A 15,778-nucleotide genomic window follows, 5' to 3' on the forward strand; every position below is an offset into this window, starting at 1 on the left:
TTGGCCAAACTCGCTTTATTCTCGACTCTGCTGCCACTGGTAAAACAGCGCTCCCACCTGGCTGTAAAGAGGCCGGTGAGACAATACACAACTTAAGGTATTGCAGGTGATAGCCTGTTTGTGCTTGCTAAAATCCCATATTAGATAGATAGATAGTACTTTATTGTACTATATCAGGTAAGTTCCTTCAGGAAAATTAAAAGTGATTGAAGTATTGAAGTGATCAAATGATAATCATACATCATAGGTTACATGCAGAAAACAATGTTAGAAATAAATGATTAGCAAAATGCATAAATCAATGTTTGACATCGCCTCTATATTCTCTTGTGAGACAAGTTGGTGATGAGCAAAGAGGGAGCAGGGGAGAGTCAAGCAGATGCTACCCTTGAACTTTGCTTAAAGTTCTTTCTTGAATTCAATAGTGGTTCTAAACTTATTTTCAAAGTGCTGGCACTTTCAACTTCCTTTGGCCCCATTGTGGATTATTTTGCATTTGTACTGAATAAAAAGTATGAGTGGATTCTTTGTTTGGATATTCCACAGAATGATACATGAATAAACAGACTGGCTCGTTACATGTAATGTTTGCTGTATGAAAACAAAGACCTATTCAAAAATGTTAAATTTTTTGTGAGAAACCGAATAATACAAAAAGTGTTCAATACAGGCAAAGTACTTCACAGTTAGCAGTGGTGTAGAAATGTGCTGAGAAACTAATATTTTGCTCACTTCATTGAAGTACAATACAATTGTCCATTAAAGGGGAACATTATCACAATTTCAGAAGGGTTAAAACCGATAAAAATCAGTTCCCAGTGGCTTATTTTATTTTATTGAAGTTTTTTTCTAAATTTTACCCGTCCGGGAATATCCCGAAAAAAGGCTTTAAATTGCCTGATTTTCGCTATCTGCGAAGCCACTGTCCATTTTCCTGTGACGTCATCCAGTGATTCCAATACAAACAACATGGCGGATTCCACAGCAAGATATAGCAACATTAGCTCGGATTCAGACTTGGATTTCAGCGGCTTAAGCGATTCAACAGATTACGCATGTATTGAAACGGATGTTTGGAATATGTAAGCAGATAACGAAAATGTAATTGAAGAAGAAACTGAAGCTATTGACCGAATAGCTATTGACGCTATTCAGCCATGTTTGCCTTAGCATCGCCGGTAAAATGTGCAGACCAATTGATCGGGACTTTCGCATTGACAATGGGGCAACTTAAATATGTCGATTGGTAAGTGTTTGTTTGGCATTAAATGTGGGTGGAAGGAAACGCTGGATGCAAATACAACTACAAATGTACATACAGCTAGCCTAAATAGCATGTTAACATCGATTAGCTGGCAGTCATGCCGCGACCAAATATGTTGGATTAGCACATAAGTCAATAACATCAACAAAACTCACCTTTGTGATTTCTTTGATTTTATCGTTGGAAATGCATCTGCTTTGGGTGTCGCAGGATATCCACACGTTTCTCTGTGCCATGTCTGTCATAGCATCGCCGGTAAAATGTGCAGACCAAACGATCGGGACATTCGCATCTTTTGACACTGGAGCAACTTAAATCTGTTGATTGGTAAGTGTTTGTTTGGCATTAAATGTGGATGGAGGGAAAGGCTGGATGCAAATTTAGCTACAAATGAGGCATAACGATGCAATATGTACATACAGCTAGCCTAAATAGCATGTTAGCATCGATTAGCATGCCGTGCTAATCAATGCACATTCTACGTAAATCAACTTGAATCCGTCCCTAATCGTGTTGTTACACCCTCCGACAACACACCGACGAGGCATGATGTCTCCAAAGTACCGGAAAACAGTAAAAAAAACGGAAAATAACAGAGCTGATTTGACTTGCTGCGTGTAATGTGATGGAGAAAATGGCGTTGACTACCTAGGTGACGTCACGTTTTGACATCATCGCTTCGACAGCAAGTAATAGAAAGGCGTTTAAATCGCCAAAATTTACCCATTTAGAGTTCGGAAATCGGTTAAAAAAATAGATGGTCTTTTTTCTGCAACATCAAGGTATGTATTGACGCCTACATAGGTCTGGTGATAAAGTTCCCCTATAAAGACACTTTTGAAGGTTTTTGTGTGAACTGGAAATATGTTGTCAATAAATACAAAAATTCCTTAAGTTAATTCAACAACGATTAAGATATTTATAAAGATGAACCTAAATTATTTCCAAAGTGACCCTGTTGTGTTGTCACTGTGTTTCTATACTCTTGTGCAATATTAAGTGAAAGTTAAAGTACCAATGATTTGTCACACACACACTAGTTGTGGTGAAAGTTGTCCTCTGCATTTGACACATCCCCTTGATCACCCCCTGGAAAGTGAGGGGAGCAGTGGGGAGCAGTGGGCAGCAGCAGTGCCGCGCCCGGGAATCATTTATGGTGATTTAACCCCCAAATCCAACCCTTGATGCTGAGTGCCAAGCAGGGAGGCAATGGGTCCCGTTTTTATAGTCTTTGGTATGACTCGGCCGGGGTTTGAACTCCCAACCTACCGATCTCAGGTCGGACACTCTAACCCAGGGGTAGGGAACCTATGGCTCACGAGCCAGATGTGGCTCTTTTGATGACCGCATCCGGCTCTCGGATAAATCTGAGCTGACGCTGCTTATTACGATAAGTAATGAATAATTCGACTTGTAATGAAAAATAACGTTCAAAATATGAAACATTGCCATGCATTTTTATGTTCAAGAAATTGCGTTAATGGTAAGAAGCAAGTTATTCATTATTGTTTAGTGTGGGGCTTGCCCTCCTGGGGGTTCTTCAGACCACCAGGCACCGACATGAGAGCCTGTTTCAGGGCTACAATATTGTTTTATTTTTCAGTAAGTCTCTCAGTTGCTTTACAGCATTTGTCTTTTTCTCTTTCGTTCTCACTCGCGCTCTGGCTCCAGCCCCGACCCCGTCTCTCCTCCTAGCTGCTGCTTATAAACAGAGCGACAGGTGATTAGATAAGAAGGCCCAGCTGGGCCATCTACGCACCTGTCGCTGATTTCGAGGCAGGTCCTGGCAACACCCTGCTTTGCTGCAGGCCCGCAGGCCACGCCCTCTCCACATTTAGCTTCAGAATAACAATGTTTTTAGAAAGAATAGGAGACATGAAATGTTGGTCTTACTTAAAAATGTACGCGTTTAGTTGTGTTCAGTGTTAAAAAAAATATTATATGGCTCTTGCGGAAATACATTTTTAAATATTTGGCTTCTTGGCTCTCTCAGCCAAAAAGGTTCCCGACCCCTGCTCTAACCACTAGGCCATTGAGTAGGTTTCATACACACCCACAATATGTTGGTGTGTATGAAAGTGCATAACAACATGGATCCATCAGCACATTATTATTGATTATTGTTAAGTTGGGATGATTACTCACCGCGATCTGCACACAGTCATCCCCTTGAAACTTTGGGATGTATTTGTCTCCTCGGGCCACCTCGGATTTGTTCAGCGGCCTGAAGCGGCACACTACCTTGATGGAGCACTCGGCTGGGTTGGCCATGTCCGCCGCCTTGGAGTGTCACAGACTTCTTGGTGAAGTTTAGGCTGAGAGGAGGCCGCGCCTCTACTGCACAGCTGATGGACCACTTCCTGCAGGCTGTGTCAAGTAGTCCTTTAGAAGCGGACATCAGCGAATAAAGTCATGAGGAAAAGATGCATTCAAAGGCAGTATTCGAGTAAAGAACTTCAGCATAAATACTAATTGTCAGTCTAAACTAAACTTGACTTTAGCTACTCAACAAACTGTCAGAGGAAAAGAGCAAAGAGCTTCTTGCAAGAAGAAAAATGCAGCAGTGATGAAATGCTGCTAGCCCAAGGAAGTCACAGGGTGTGAGGATCATGAGACAAATCCTGGCTATCCATTAAGAAGCTCAACGTTGACAAAGCTACTCATTGATCACAAGAAGATCTGAATACATACAAATAATTTCAATGCTCACTCCTGAGTTGCCGTGCAGCGGACACAAAGTGTATCAGATAGATAGATAGATAGATAGATAGATAGATAGATAGTACTTTATTGATTACTTCAGGAGAGTTCCTTCAGGAAAATTTAAAATTCAAGTGTGTTTCCTTATTGTATTCTTTCAGAAATAACAAACATCTGATATGAGTGTCACATGATGTATCAGGATAATTAAAAAATGGTGTCTGCTTCAATCTTCATAAAACACAAGTATGCATTTAACACAAAAGTATTTTACACAGGCATCTGATGATTTCATTTGTGCCTGACATGAAAAAGAAGATTTTACAAATGTATATTTTAATGGCTCAGGAGGCGCAGAAGGTTGTCCACTCACCTGAGGGTTCTTGGTGCGAATCCCGCGTCCTCCATCCCAGTCATTGCCATAGTGTACTTGAGCAAGACACTTCACCCACTTTGGCTTCAGGGTTCAAAATGCTGACCGATGACCTGGATTCCGTCACCAGGCACCAATGCTGCTCTTCAAGAAGATGATTCAAGGGCAGTGATGAATTAACTGTATATTATTTATGTGATAAATACATCTAAATGTAATTCAGTCTCTATGATGCATTGCAGGTTGGATTCGGTACTTACACCCACAATAATACAAATATTGTTTTTTTATTTGTGGTGTTTCTGATATCTGTTTTTTTTTATTTCCATCCATCCATCCATCCATCCATCTTCTTCCGCTTATCCGAGGTCGGGTATGGGGGCAGCAACCTATGCAGGTAAGCCCAGCGGATCTCTTCACCAGCGAATTCGTCCAGCTCCTCCTAGGGGATCCCAAGGCATTCCCAGGCCAGCCGGGAGAAATAGTCCCCCCAATGTGTATTGGGTCTTCCCCGTAGCCTCCTATCGGTCAGACATGCCCTAAAAACCTCCACAGGGAGCTGTCCGGGTGGCATCCTCTCAATGTGAAGGAGCAGCGGCTTTACTTTGAGCTCCTCCCGAATAACAGAGCTTCTCACCCTATCTCTAAGGGCGAGCCCCACCACCCGACATAGGAAACTAATTTTAGGCACTTGTACCCGTGATTTTGTCCTTTCGGTCATAACCCAAAGCTCATGACCATAGGTAAGGTTGGGAACGTAAATCGACTGGTAAATTGAGAGCCTTGCCTTCCGGCTCAGCTCCTTCGTTACCACAACGGATCAATACGGTGTCCGCATTACTGAAGACGCCGCACAGATCTGCCTTTCGATCTCATGATCCACTCATGATCCAGATCTCTTCCCCAACCCGGAAATGGCACTCCACCCTTTTCCGGGTGAGAACCATGGACTAGTACTTAGTCGCTTCTCATTGGTTTACTTTACAGCCCAGATGAAACCATCAAGACCACATCATCTGCAAAAAAGCAGAGACCAAATCCTGCAGCCACAAAACCGGATCCCCTCAACGCTCTGACTGCGCCTAGAAATTCTGTCCATAAAATGTATGCACAGAATCGGTGACAAAGAGCAGCCCTGGCGTAGTCCACCCCTCACTGAAAACGGGTCCGACTTACTGGCGGCAATGCGGACCAAGCTCTGCGAGTTGCTTCCTTACCGTCTCTCCTATCTGCCTGTCAGAGAGCTCTGCTGTGTAGGTGCGACCCAGGCTACGAACAGGTTGATCTGCCAGCAATGGGATGTTCTCACCGCCTGGGACAAAGATGGTGTCACTTCTGACTCCTTTCCTGATAGACAGACTACGTGATTTGGGGGGATTGATCTTCATCCTCGCCTACCCCACAAGCTCGTCGATCCTCTTGAGCAGTCTTGTTGTACATGCTGCTGTCTGGAGTATGGTGGTGATATCATCCATTTAGCCTCTCACTGCTGGTAGCCTCTTTCCTGAAGGCAGTTTCACTCCTCCGACCATCTTCCTAGCCCCTATGAGGATAATCTCGAAGGCTGCAACAAACAGAATGGGTGAGATTGAACATCCCATGGCGATGCCTACTTCCAGCTATTGCCAGCCAGTTGTGAAGTCCTGATGAGTGCAGCACATCTGGAGGTCTCCAAAGGGCTCTGATGCAGACTGGTACATGGAAGAAGTCCAGGGAGAACTCGATGAGTTGGTGGGGGACAGACCCGTATGCGTTGGCAAGGTCCAGCCACACGACATGCAGGTCACCTCTCTCTCTCTTCTATGTCCACCAAGGGCCCTCCTCTGTCCTCCGCCTGCCTTTCCTCAGCAACGGTGGATCCCTCAGCATTGTGGTTTGCCACCTGGCTTTGGGTTCCTCTTATCTGACCTGCGGTTGCAGTGCAATGTTGCTGATGGCCTCCCTCTTTGCACTTTTTCCTTCCCTGGTAGATATGCAAACCTCTGAAGGTGGTCACCTTCTCCCACCCACGCCTGCATCTTCTCATGATCCTAGACTCTTTGTCGGTGTCCGTTCCAGCCGTTACCAAGAAATCTGTCTGATTCGATCCGCTGATTACTACTCACTGCAGACTTTATGAGAGCCAACAAACATAATAAAACATCAATTACTGTACATGATCTGCTGTTATTAGGATGACAACTGCTTGAATGTTCATAAATTCCCATTTAGATTAAAAATGTCTCATAATTCTCGCAAAGGAACGGAATGGGGGAGCAAATGCTTTTCGTGTCGTTCTCTCCAGTACCCAGTCCAAAAGAGCTGTCAAAGTGTCAAACTTGTCGGAATATATCCTCAGCCATGTACTTTTCCGGTGAGAGGTATGATTTATGATTTACAATAAACTTACAGGCAACAGGGAAGCGGGGAAACAGCACACCACTCGATGATGTAAACATAGGGACAAAAGGAAGTGATTATGTCGCCGTTATAAATAGCTGGTCTGCATTAGCACTTATAATAACAATATCACCAATACTTTATTATAATATTTAAGTCACAAAAATGTAAATGGAGTATTATTGGCGCTTTTTGAATGGTTATTTATTGAATTTCTTGGGCGAATAGTGGAGCTCCCTCTGGGACCCCAAGATTTAGGAAACAGGAGCATGACGTGCAGGTAAGAGTCTTTATTGTACTCAACAGAGGAGGAGCAGCCATGCATGTAGTAGAAGGCCCTTGACATTATTAATCCTCAAGATCTGACGAACAGGCAAGGCAGGTAGAAATAGCAGCCTGATTGGCCACTGCAACCAAATGTGCCAGGCTGCCAATCAGGGACAGGTAAGGGAAGTGCTCGGGGAGACATGCAGGAAGGGGAACAAAAATTAGAGCGCCGACAGGAAACAAACACCAACCAAGGAAACACAACCAGAAGTGAAGCTATGTAAGGGGGCCGGGCGGCGTAACAGCGACATGTCCCGCGCAGAGTTCCAACAGGATGCCAGGATGGACAGCGCGGTGGGCTCCATCGGAGCCTTCGACGGACTGGCAGAAAAGTTGTCGAAAGTCCAACTGGAAGAGCGGGGGCCGGCGGCCGAGCCAGGCACACCGCAGGAGGCGGTGGCCAAGCCGGTCTGGAAGCATGTCCAAAGATGGGACGAAACATGCGTTCCCCCCTCTGCAATGTCCTGTTGTAGTTCCTTAGCTGTAGTTTTTCACCACTGTACGCTTCAAATACCGGACAGCAGTTGCCACAGCATCCTCTTTCTACCACGCCCAGGTAGTGTTTCCACTGTGCCTTAAGCTTTAAACTTGCGAATTATGCTCCCAACTGTGTCTCTTGGAATGTGTGATGTCTTTGCTATTTTCTTATATCCATACCCTTTCTTATGAAGAGAAATTACCTCCTCTCTTGACTTCTTTGACCACTCCCTGGACTTCACCATGTTGCAAATACACCATTGACCATCTACAAGAAGCTGAGCGTAACAGTCTTTTTCAATCAGTTTAATTGTTGCTCGTTATGGTTCTAATCACATCTACAGGTGTTTTCAACACCTGATTGAAAATACCTTATTCAAATTCTGTTCTTAAGCGTTATAATCTTCAAGGAGTTGAATAATTTTGTCAATGAGATATTAAGAGAAATGACACTGTTTGGACTAGTCCTGGGTTCAAATCCAGGCTCGGGATCTTTCTGTGTGGAGTTTGCATGTTCTCCCCGTGAATGCGTGGGTTCCCTCCGGGTACTCCGGCTTCCTCCCACTTCCAAAGACATGCACCTGGGGATAGGTTGATTGGCAACATTAAATTGGCCCTAATGTGTGATTGTGAGTGTGAATGTTGTCTGTCTATCTGTGTTGGCCCTGCGATGAGGTGGCGACTTGTCCAGGGTGTACCCTGCCTTCCGCCCGATTGTAGCTGGGATAGGCGCCAGCGCCCCCCGTGACCCCGAAAGGGAATAAGCGGTAGAAAATGGATGGATGGACACTGTTTGGTATGTTACAAAATATGTTTTAATTCAAATTGCATTTGTCTATTTAATGCATCTTTATTTGATATGACTATAAACAAAATACGTAATAAATGTCCTACTTGCTAAAACACCAAAATTGTGTGGGGGTTGAATAATTTTGATCACAACTGTATCCCAGTTGCATGTTTTTGGAGGTGGGAGGAAGACGGCAGCAGAAGGTCTTTGACATAATCGGCGAGACCTGACGAACAGGCGAGGCAGCCAGAAATAGCGGCCTGATTGGCAACTACAAGGTGTGCCAGGGTGCCAATAAGGAACAGATGAGGGAAACGAGTGCTCAGAGAGACATGCAGGAAGGCTAACAAAAATAAGAGCGCCAACAGGAAACAAACATCAACCAAGGAAACACAACCAGAAGTGAAGTGACAGATCGTTACAAAACAGATTTTAATTTCAGTTTACTTAATGTTTGGAATTCATTCATTCAAAAATCCATCTGTCATCATGTCTTTCATAATTACTGTGAACAAAAGGCAAAATTCCACAAAAACGTGCAGTTCCCCTTTAAGAAATATGATTATTTTAATTATATTACTGTTTAGCAACCCGAGTGAGTGCATTTAGTTACAAACATTCATGCTAAATTATAAGAAAAAAATTCAACTTGACACTTTTTTATGTTAAGTACCAAATTTAGCTTACTTTGCATTCAACCAAAATACATGTATTCATTCGGGGTTTTTTTTGTTTGTTTTTTCGTCCTATCCAGCTACTCAGGCAAATCATATTATTGATATAGATTAGCGACTTGTCCAGGGTGTACTCCGCCTTCCGCCCGATTGTAGCTGAGATAGGCTTCAGCACCCCACGTGACCCCTAAAGGGAATAAGCGGTAGAAAATGGATGGATGGATGTCCATATTTGCTGTACAGATTTACTTTACAAAAGAGAAGTGTGGGATACTTCTCTTGTTGCCTTTTTTGTATTTGACTTTATTAAATGGATTCATATTATTATTTGGCGCAGCCAGACAGGAGCAGGAGAGGATGGAAAGATAAAAAAAAAAAAAAAATTAAAAAAAGTAAGATAAAGGGGTATTCATACTGAATAAGTGAAATGTATTATACAATTCAGACCTTTCATAACAATTTTAATGCTAAAACCTGACAGTAATATTATGCTAGCTTGTTTTCTATGAATACACTGAATTAATATCGCAAGAACAGTAGAATTAGAATAAACACCTTATAAAAACATCAAAATGGTTTCAAAATCAGGTTTAATTTGAGCTTTTGAAAATGAGCTAGCTTACCTATGTACACGCCGCCATTTTGGAGAATATCCGGTGTCAGTCACGTTCGTGACTGTCACACATACCTGCCAACCCACCCGGATTTTCCAGGAGACTCCCGAAAACCCCCCGGAAAAAATTCTCCAGAAAATCTCCCGAAATTCAGCAGAGCTGGAGGCCACACCCCCTCCAGCTCCATGCGGACCTGAGTGGGGACAGCCTGTTTTCACGTCCGCTTTCCAATATTTATAAACAACTTGCATGCCCAATCACATTACAACATCTACAGATTTTAATAAAAAACTGCACACACAAGGAGACGAAACAGAAGAACGAGGAAGTTACAGCCATGGCGACGCCATCTGTAATAGAGTGATCTATGTTGTCTGTTGCCATCTATGGTAAATGTTGGCTATAGCGTTATGGGGTTGCTTTTTGGTTGGCCAACATTTTATGTTGTGTTGCGCACTTGACGGAAAGTGACTCTCGCCAGTACGCAAATGGTAGAACAAAGGTTACTCAAATAGTGAAAGGTAAGTGTTTTTTGTTTTTTTTATTAACCAGCAAGCACAGTACAGTTAGTAGAACAACTGTGTTTTTATTACTGTGTATTTGATAGGTGCCTTCTGAAATTCAACTATTTCTTTTATTTATATATATGATAAAATAAATATATATAGCTAGAATAGAATTCACTGAAAGTCAAGTATTTCATATATACATATATATATATATATATATGTATATATATATATATATATATATATATATATATATATATATATATATATATATATATATATATATATATATATATATATATATATATATATATACATATTATGGGGCTTTACGGTGGCAGAGGGGTTAGTGCGTCTGCACTCACAATACGAAGGTCCTGAGTAATCAGGGTTCAATCCTGGGTTTGGGATCTTTCTGTGTGGAGTTTGCATGTTCTCCCCGTGACTGCGTGGGTTCCCTCCGGGTACTCCGGCTTCATCCCACTTCCGAAGACATGCATGCACCTGGGGTTAGGTTGATTGGCAACACTAAAAAAAAAAAAATGGCCCTAATGTGTGAATGTGAGTGGGAATGTTGTCTGTCTATCTGTGTTGGCCCTGCGATGAGGTGGCGACTTGTCCAGGGTGTATGCCGCCTTCCGCCTGATTGTAGCTGAGATAGGCACCAGCGCCCCCCGTGACCCCAAAGGGAATAAGCGGTGAATTGTAGATGTAAATATACTCCTCCCCTCTTAACCCCACCCCCCGCCCCAACCACGCCTCCGCAACACCCCCCACCCCCACTACCGCGCCCCCCAACCCCCAAAATCGGAGGTCTCAACGTTGGCAAGTATGCTGTCACATGACAAGCACTTCTAAATGTTTTACGCTGCACTTCACACACACAAATAAATTCAAATTAATTACAATGTTATACAGCATGGCACGGCTGGTAGAGCCGCCGTGCCAGCAAAGTGAGGGTTCCAGGTTCGAGCCCCATCCGTTGTGTCCCTGAGCAAGACACTTCACCCTTGCTCCCGATGAGTGAATGGGTGGATGTGGAAATAGTTTTAAAAGCATTTTTGAGTACCTCGAAAGTGAGCGCTATACAAGTATAAACCATTTACTATTTATTCCGGGCACATTTTTGTGGACATTTAAATTGTGTTAGGGTTTATAATCAGAATAAATTAAAATAAATAAATAAATAAAAATCTGAATGAATAGACCGTTGGTTCTCAATTGGGGGTACGCGTACCCCTGGGGGTACTTGAAGGTATGCCAAGGGGTACTTGAAATAAATTTTGAAATATTTTAAAAATAGCAACAATTCAAAAATCCTTTATAAATATATTTATTGAATAATACTTCAACAAAATATGAATGTAAGTTCATAAACTGTGAAAAGAAATACAACAATGCAATATTCAGTGTTGACAGCTAGATTTTTTGTGGACATGTTCCAAAAATATTGATGTTAAAGATTTCTTTTTTTTGTGAAGAAATGTTTAGAATTAAGTTGATGAATCCAGATGGATCTCTATTACAATCCCCAAAGAGGGCACTTTAAGTTGATGATTACTTCTATGTGTAGAAATCTTTATTTATGATTGAATCACGTGTTTATTTTTCAACAAGTTTTTAGTTATTTTTATATCTTTTTGTCCAAATAGTTCAAGAAAGACCACTACAAATGAGCAATATTTTGCACTGTTATACAATTTAATAAATCAGAAACTGATGACATAGTGCTGTATTTTACTTCTTTATTTCTTTTTTTCAACCAAAAATGCTTTGCTCTGATTAGGGGGCATTTGAATTTGAAAAATGTTCACAGGGGGTACATCACTGAAAAAAGGTTGAGAACCACTGGAATAGACTGTTTAAAGTGAAGCAGTATCTCCTACTGCCAGCAGATGGCAATATAGTATTATTATGTGGATGTTTGATAAGGAACATAAAATAACTTTTTCTCTTTCATGTGGCAGCATCAATGAAATTAATTGTACAAACTGTATGAAGAAGGACACTATTTAATCAATTAAAAGCACAAATGTGTGCTGTAACGACCTTAAAAACCTATTGAACAATACAAGTCAGTTAAAATTCATAATTGAGCACACGTGGTGATGAAGTGTGTGAGTGAAAAACAGAAAACAGGTCGTTTTAAACAAATGCTTTTTATAATATTATTTCATAAACAGGAAAACATGAAGCAGAATGCATTTTACATAATCCCACAAAAATAAATACTAGACACGCATGAGAAGACTCGTTTTTGTAAACAAATAAAATACATACAGCACTTATTTTGACACATTTAGCATTTCCATAAGTACATTTTCAGTAGTTGTACGCACTTACTGTATAGCTAATATTCATTCAGGAAATTGAAAGCACACATGGGAAATGAGACAAAAAAACTCAATCTTTTGGTTTTTGTATTTTTAAATACGAGTGTTTTTGGATTAAGTTCAATCTTCAAGGTACCTTCAAAGTGAGATCACAGTTTGGTATACATAGCTAACTGCTATAATTTAAAAAATATATTAACAATAATAATCCAAGCCTAACCTATAATCATTATGTCACAAATTGAAATCCACAAATCTGTTTGAAAAAACAAAAATTAGCAATCTTGCCTAAAACATGATAATCAAATACTGTATTTATGTATTTGTATTGGGAAAACCAGTAAATGCACCAATGTGACTTTTGACCCACGTCACCAAAAGCTAGCAAGTTAGAACAAATTTCTTATAGAACAATTTAAAAGTTTAAAAATCAATAAACGATTAAAACATAACAAATTTCTAGTGGAACCTGCTTATGTTGACAACTCTGTGTGAACCGACTCATCAAGATTTGTTCCATCCTGTTCTTATAAATACTAAGACGTAGCATGGCTCGGCTGGTAGAGCAGCCGTTTCAGCAACTTGTGGGTTCTGGGATCAATCCCCACTTCCGCAATTAATGTCATCATTTACAATAAGAAGCAACATAACTACAGTCTTATTACACAATATTAAAACATGCACACACTCACTTCCTTTTCAGTGCAAAGTAAGCTTCAAAATAAAAGCCTCGCAGTATACCCTGGATTCCACCACAGCAACTTAATACATTTAATTGTTTTTGTAATTGTAGTCAAAACAAACTAGACAATTATCACTGCTGCTCTGTTAGACAAGATAATAATTATTTAAAAATGATAATAAATGGCAATAATAATATGCACAAATGTAAAGAAAAAAAAGATGTCCGCGAACTTTACAACATAAACGTTCTGCTTATGTCGCTGAACAAAGTCACGCGTAAACGGTTTGTTTGGCTTCAACGGTCATGTCGACAACCACTTATGTCGACGTCAGTCAGCAAGTCCAAGGGTTGTCAACACAAACGTGTTCCACGGTAGTGTTCATAGTTATGGTGCTTTGTAGCAAAGAAAATAAACTAAAATATGTTTAGTTTTAATGAAGAATGTTAGTAAGAAGATGTATGTTTTGAGGGGACAGTCAAATATACAGAATATTTGTTCAATATTACATGACGTATACTGAATATTAGTTCATGTAATATACAGAATGCTAACCTTGAACAGCACTGCTTGAACAGAGTCGAAAGCCAAAACAACAACGCCCCAGCTCTCATAATAACAGTACATGGTTGTTTGCATAAAATATTGCATTTACATGGAAAAAGTATGATTAATGTTGAATTTAAATTCCATCACGCTGAGTCAGCAAGCTGATAAGTGTGCGGATCATTTAAAAACTTAAAAGCAGTACTACATTAATACTTAATGTACCATATAGCAGGAAATACTCTCATAAAGCTGAAGGTTCACTTGAAAAAAACAATCATATTATATATGCTACCATGCTTAATAATATCAATCAAGCTCAGCATTTCAGTGCAGATGTTCAAAATGTTATGAGAGATTTTCTTGATGCATACTTTAGCAAGTCATACAAAGGAAAGACAGCCATTTCTAGTCTGTGTTTTAATTATCCTGCTTTTCATATTTTATCAATTAAATAACATCTATTTACAAGAAGCCAACACTTTATAGGTGTTAAAATGTCTACTGTACATTTGAGTATTTTCATGTTTTCCCTTAAATAATTAATACACAACATAGTGTAGACACAAGCTGCCAAACAAGACAAGCTGAAATAAGCAAAGTAAGTCATGTGGTCACAACCTTACAGCAACTTTTATCACAACCATTGTTTTGCCTCTCTGTCAGGCAGGGGCGTGCAAACCTTTCCCCCCCTGTTGACTGCTTACAGAAATATATATGCACTTTGATATTTTACATTTCCTACACTAACTCAGTTAAGATAAGAAGTTAATAAAGTCAAGCATGTCTATAGCGAACACTCAAGGAAACCGCTACAGTGTTTTAAAATATGCATGTTGGCAGCCATTTCCAGTGCTTGTTGGTAATTACAAATGGTGATATAAGGTAAGTGTAGTACGTATGACAATGTCGGCGAACAACCCTAGTAAGTTTACACAAACCGCAAGCATTGTTGTTTATTAAATTATTGAACCTAGACATTATGGAAGAACAGCACAAAACAATTCACATCATAGAAACTGTGTCCTAAAAATAGTAAACAAATGACTGATGTCCAGTTTGGCCCCAATTGGTTGAATTGTGGATGATTGATGAGCCTTTTGTTAGCTCTTGTGTATTGCTGCACCATGTTGGGGCCATTTGGAAGTGCAGTTGTGTTTGGCTTTCTATCATTATTTGCTTAAAAGTACATATAAGTAATACAAGTAATATATATATATGTGGGCAAAAAATCACAGGACTACCTCATCTCAACGGAACTGTTTCATGAGGGGTTCCCTCAATCGTCAGGAAATTTTAATGGCAGCATACACATACAATGGTTTATATAGGGCACAGAGTGGGTGGGTACAGGCAGGCGTAGGGGCGTGTTGATTGGCTCATGTGTTACCTAGGAGGTGTTTCTGTCTGTGATGGCAAGCTGATATGATTTCACTGCGCTTGTTGAGTGATGACAGGTCTGGGTGATATATAATAAACAGTTTCTCTTTTAAGCTTAGGTTGCATCTTTTATTAATAAAAGATGGAACCTATGCTTAAAAGAGAAATTGTTTCACCACGCCCCTACGCCTGCCTGTACCTACCCACTCTGTGCCCTATATAAACCATTGTATGTGAATGCTTCCATTGAAATGTCCTGACGATTGAGGGAACCCCTCGTGAAACAGTTCTGTAGAGATGAAGTAGTCTTGTGATTTTTCCCACACATACATATGTATATGTGTACATATATATATGTATATGTGTACATACATATATATATATATATATATATATATATATATATATATATATATATATATATATATATATATATATTTGTTGAGTGCTGTTGCTCTGACAGTGACCTTCGGGTTCTCAGTTACCTCCCTGACTAGGTATATCTGTATATACAAATACATATGTACATATGTATTTGTATATATATATATATATATATATATATATATATACACACATATATATATATATATATACATATACATATATATATATATATATACATATATATATATATATATATATGTATATATATATATATATACATACACATATATACACACATATATATATATACATATACATATATATATATATATATATATATAT

The 15,778-nt window shown here is 40.0% G+C and overlaps 1 protein-coding gene across 1 annotated transcript in view; it reads right to left on the reverse strand.

The window, feature by feature from the left end:
* Nucleotides 1–3,836, reverse strand: part of LOC133569651 (kinesin-1 heavy chain-like) — a 92,372-nt gene extending 88,536 nt beyond the window's left edge. The window contains exon 1 of the mRNA XM_061922144.1: nt 3,410–3,836. Coding sequence (XP_061778128.1) covers nt 3,410–3,535 — 126 coding nt within the window. The 5' untranslated portion in view covers nt 3,536–3,836. The remainder of the gene's footprint in view (nt 1–3,409) is intronic.
* Nucleotides 3,837–15,778: the final 11,942 nt, after the last annotated feature.

The sequence above is a fragment of the Nerophis ophidion genome, linkage group LG15 (genome assembly GCF_033978795.1).
Source record: "Nerophis ophidion isolate RoL-2023_Sa linkage group LG15, RoL_Noph_v1.0, whole genome shotgun sequence".
NCBI lineage: Eukaryota > Metazoa > Chordata > Actinopteri > Syngnathiformes > Syngnathidae > Nerophis > Nerophis ophidion.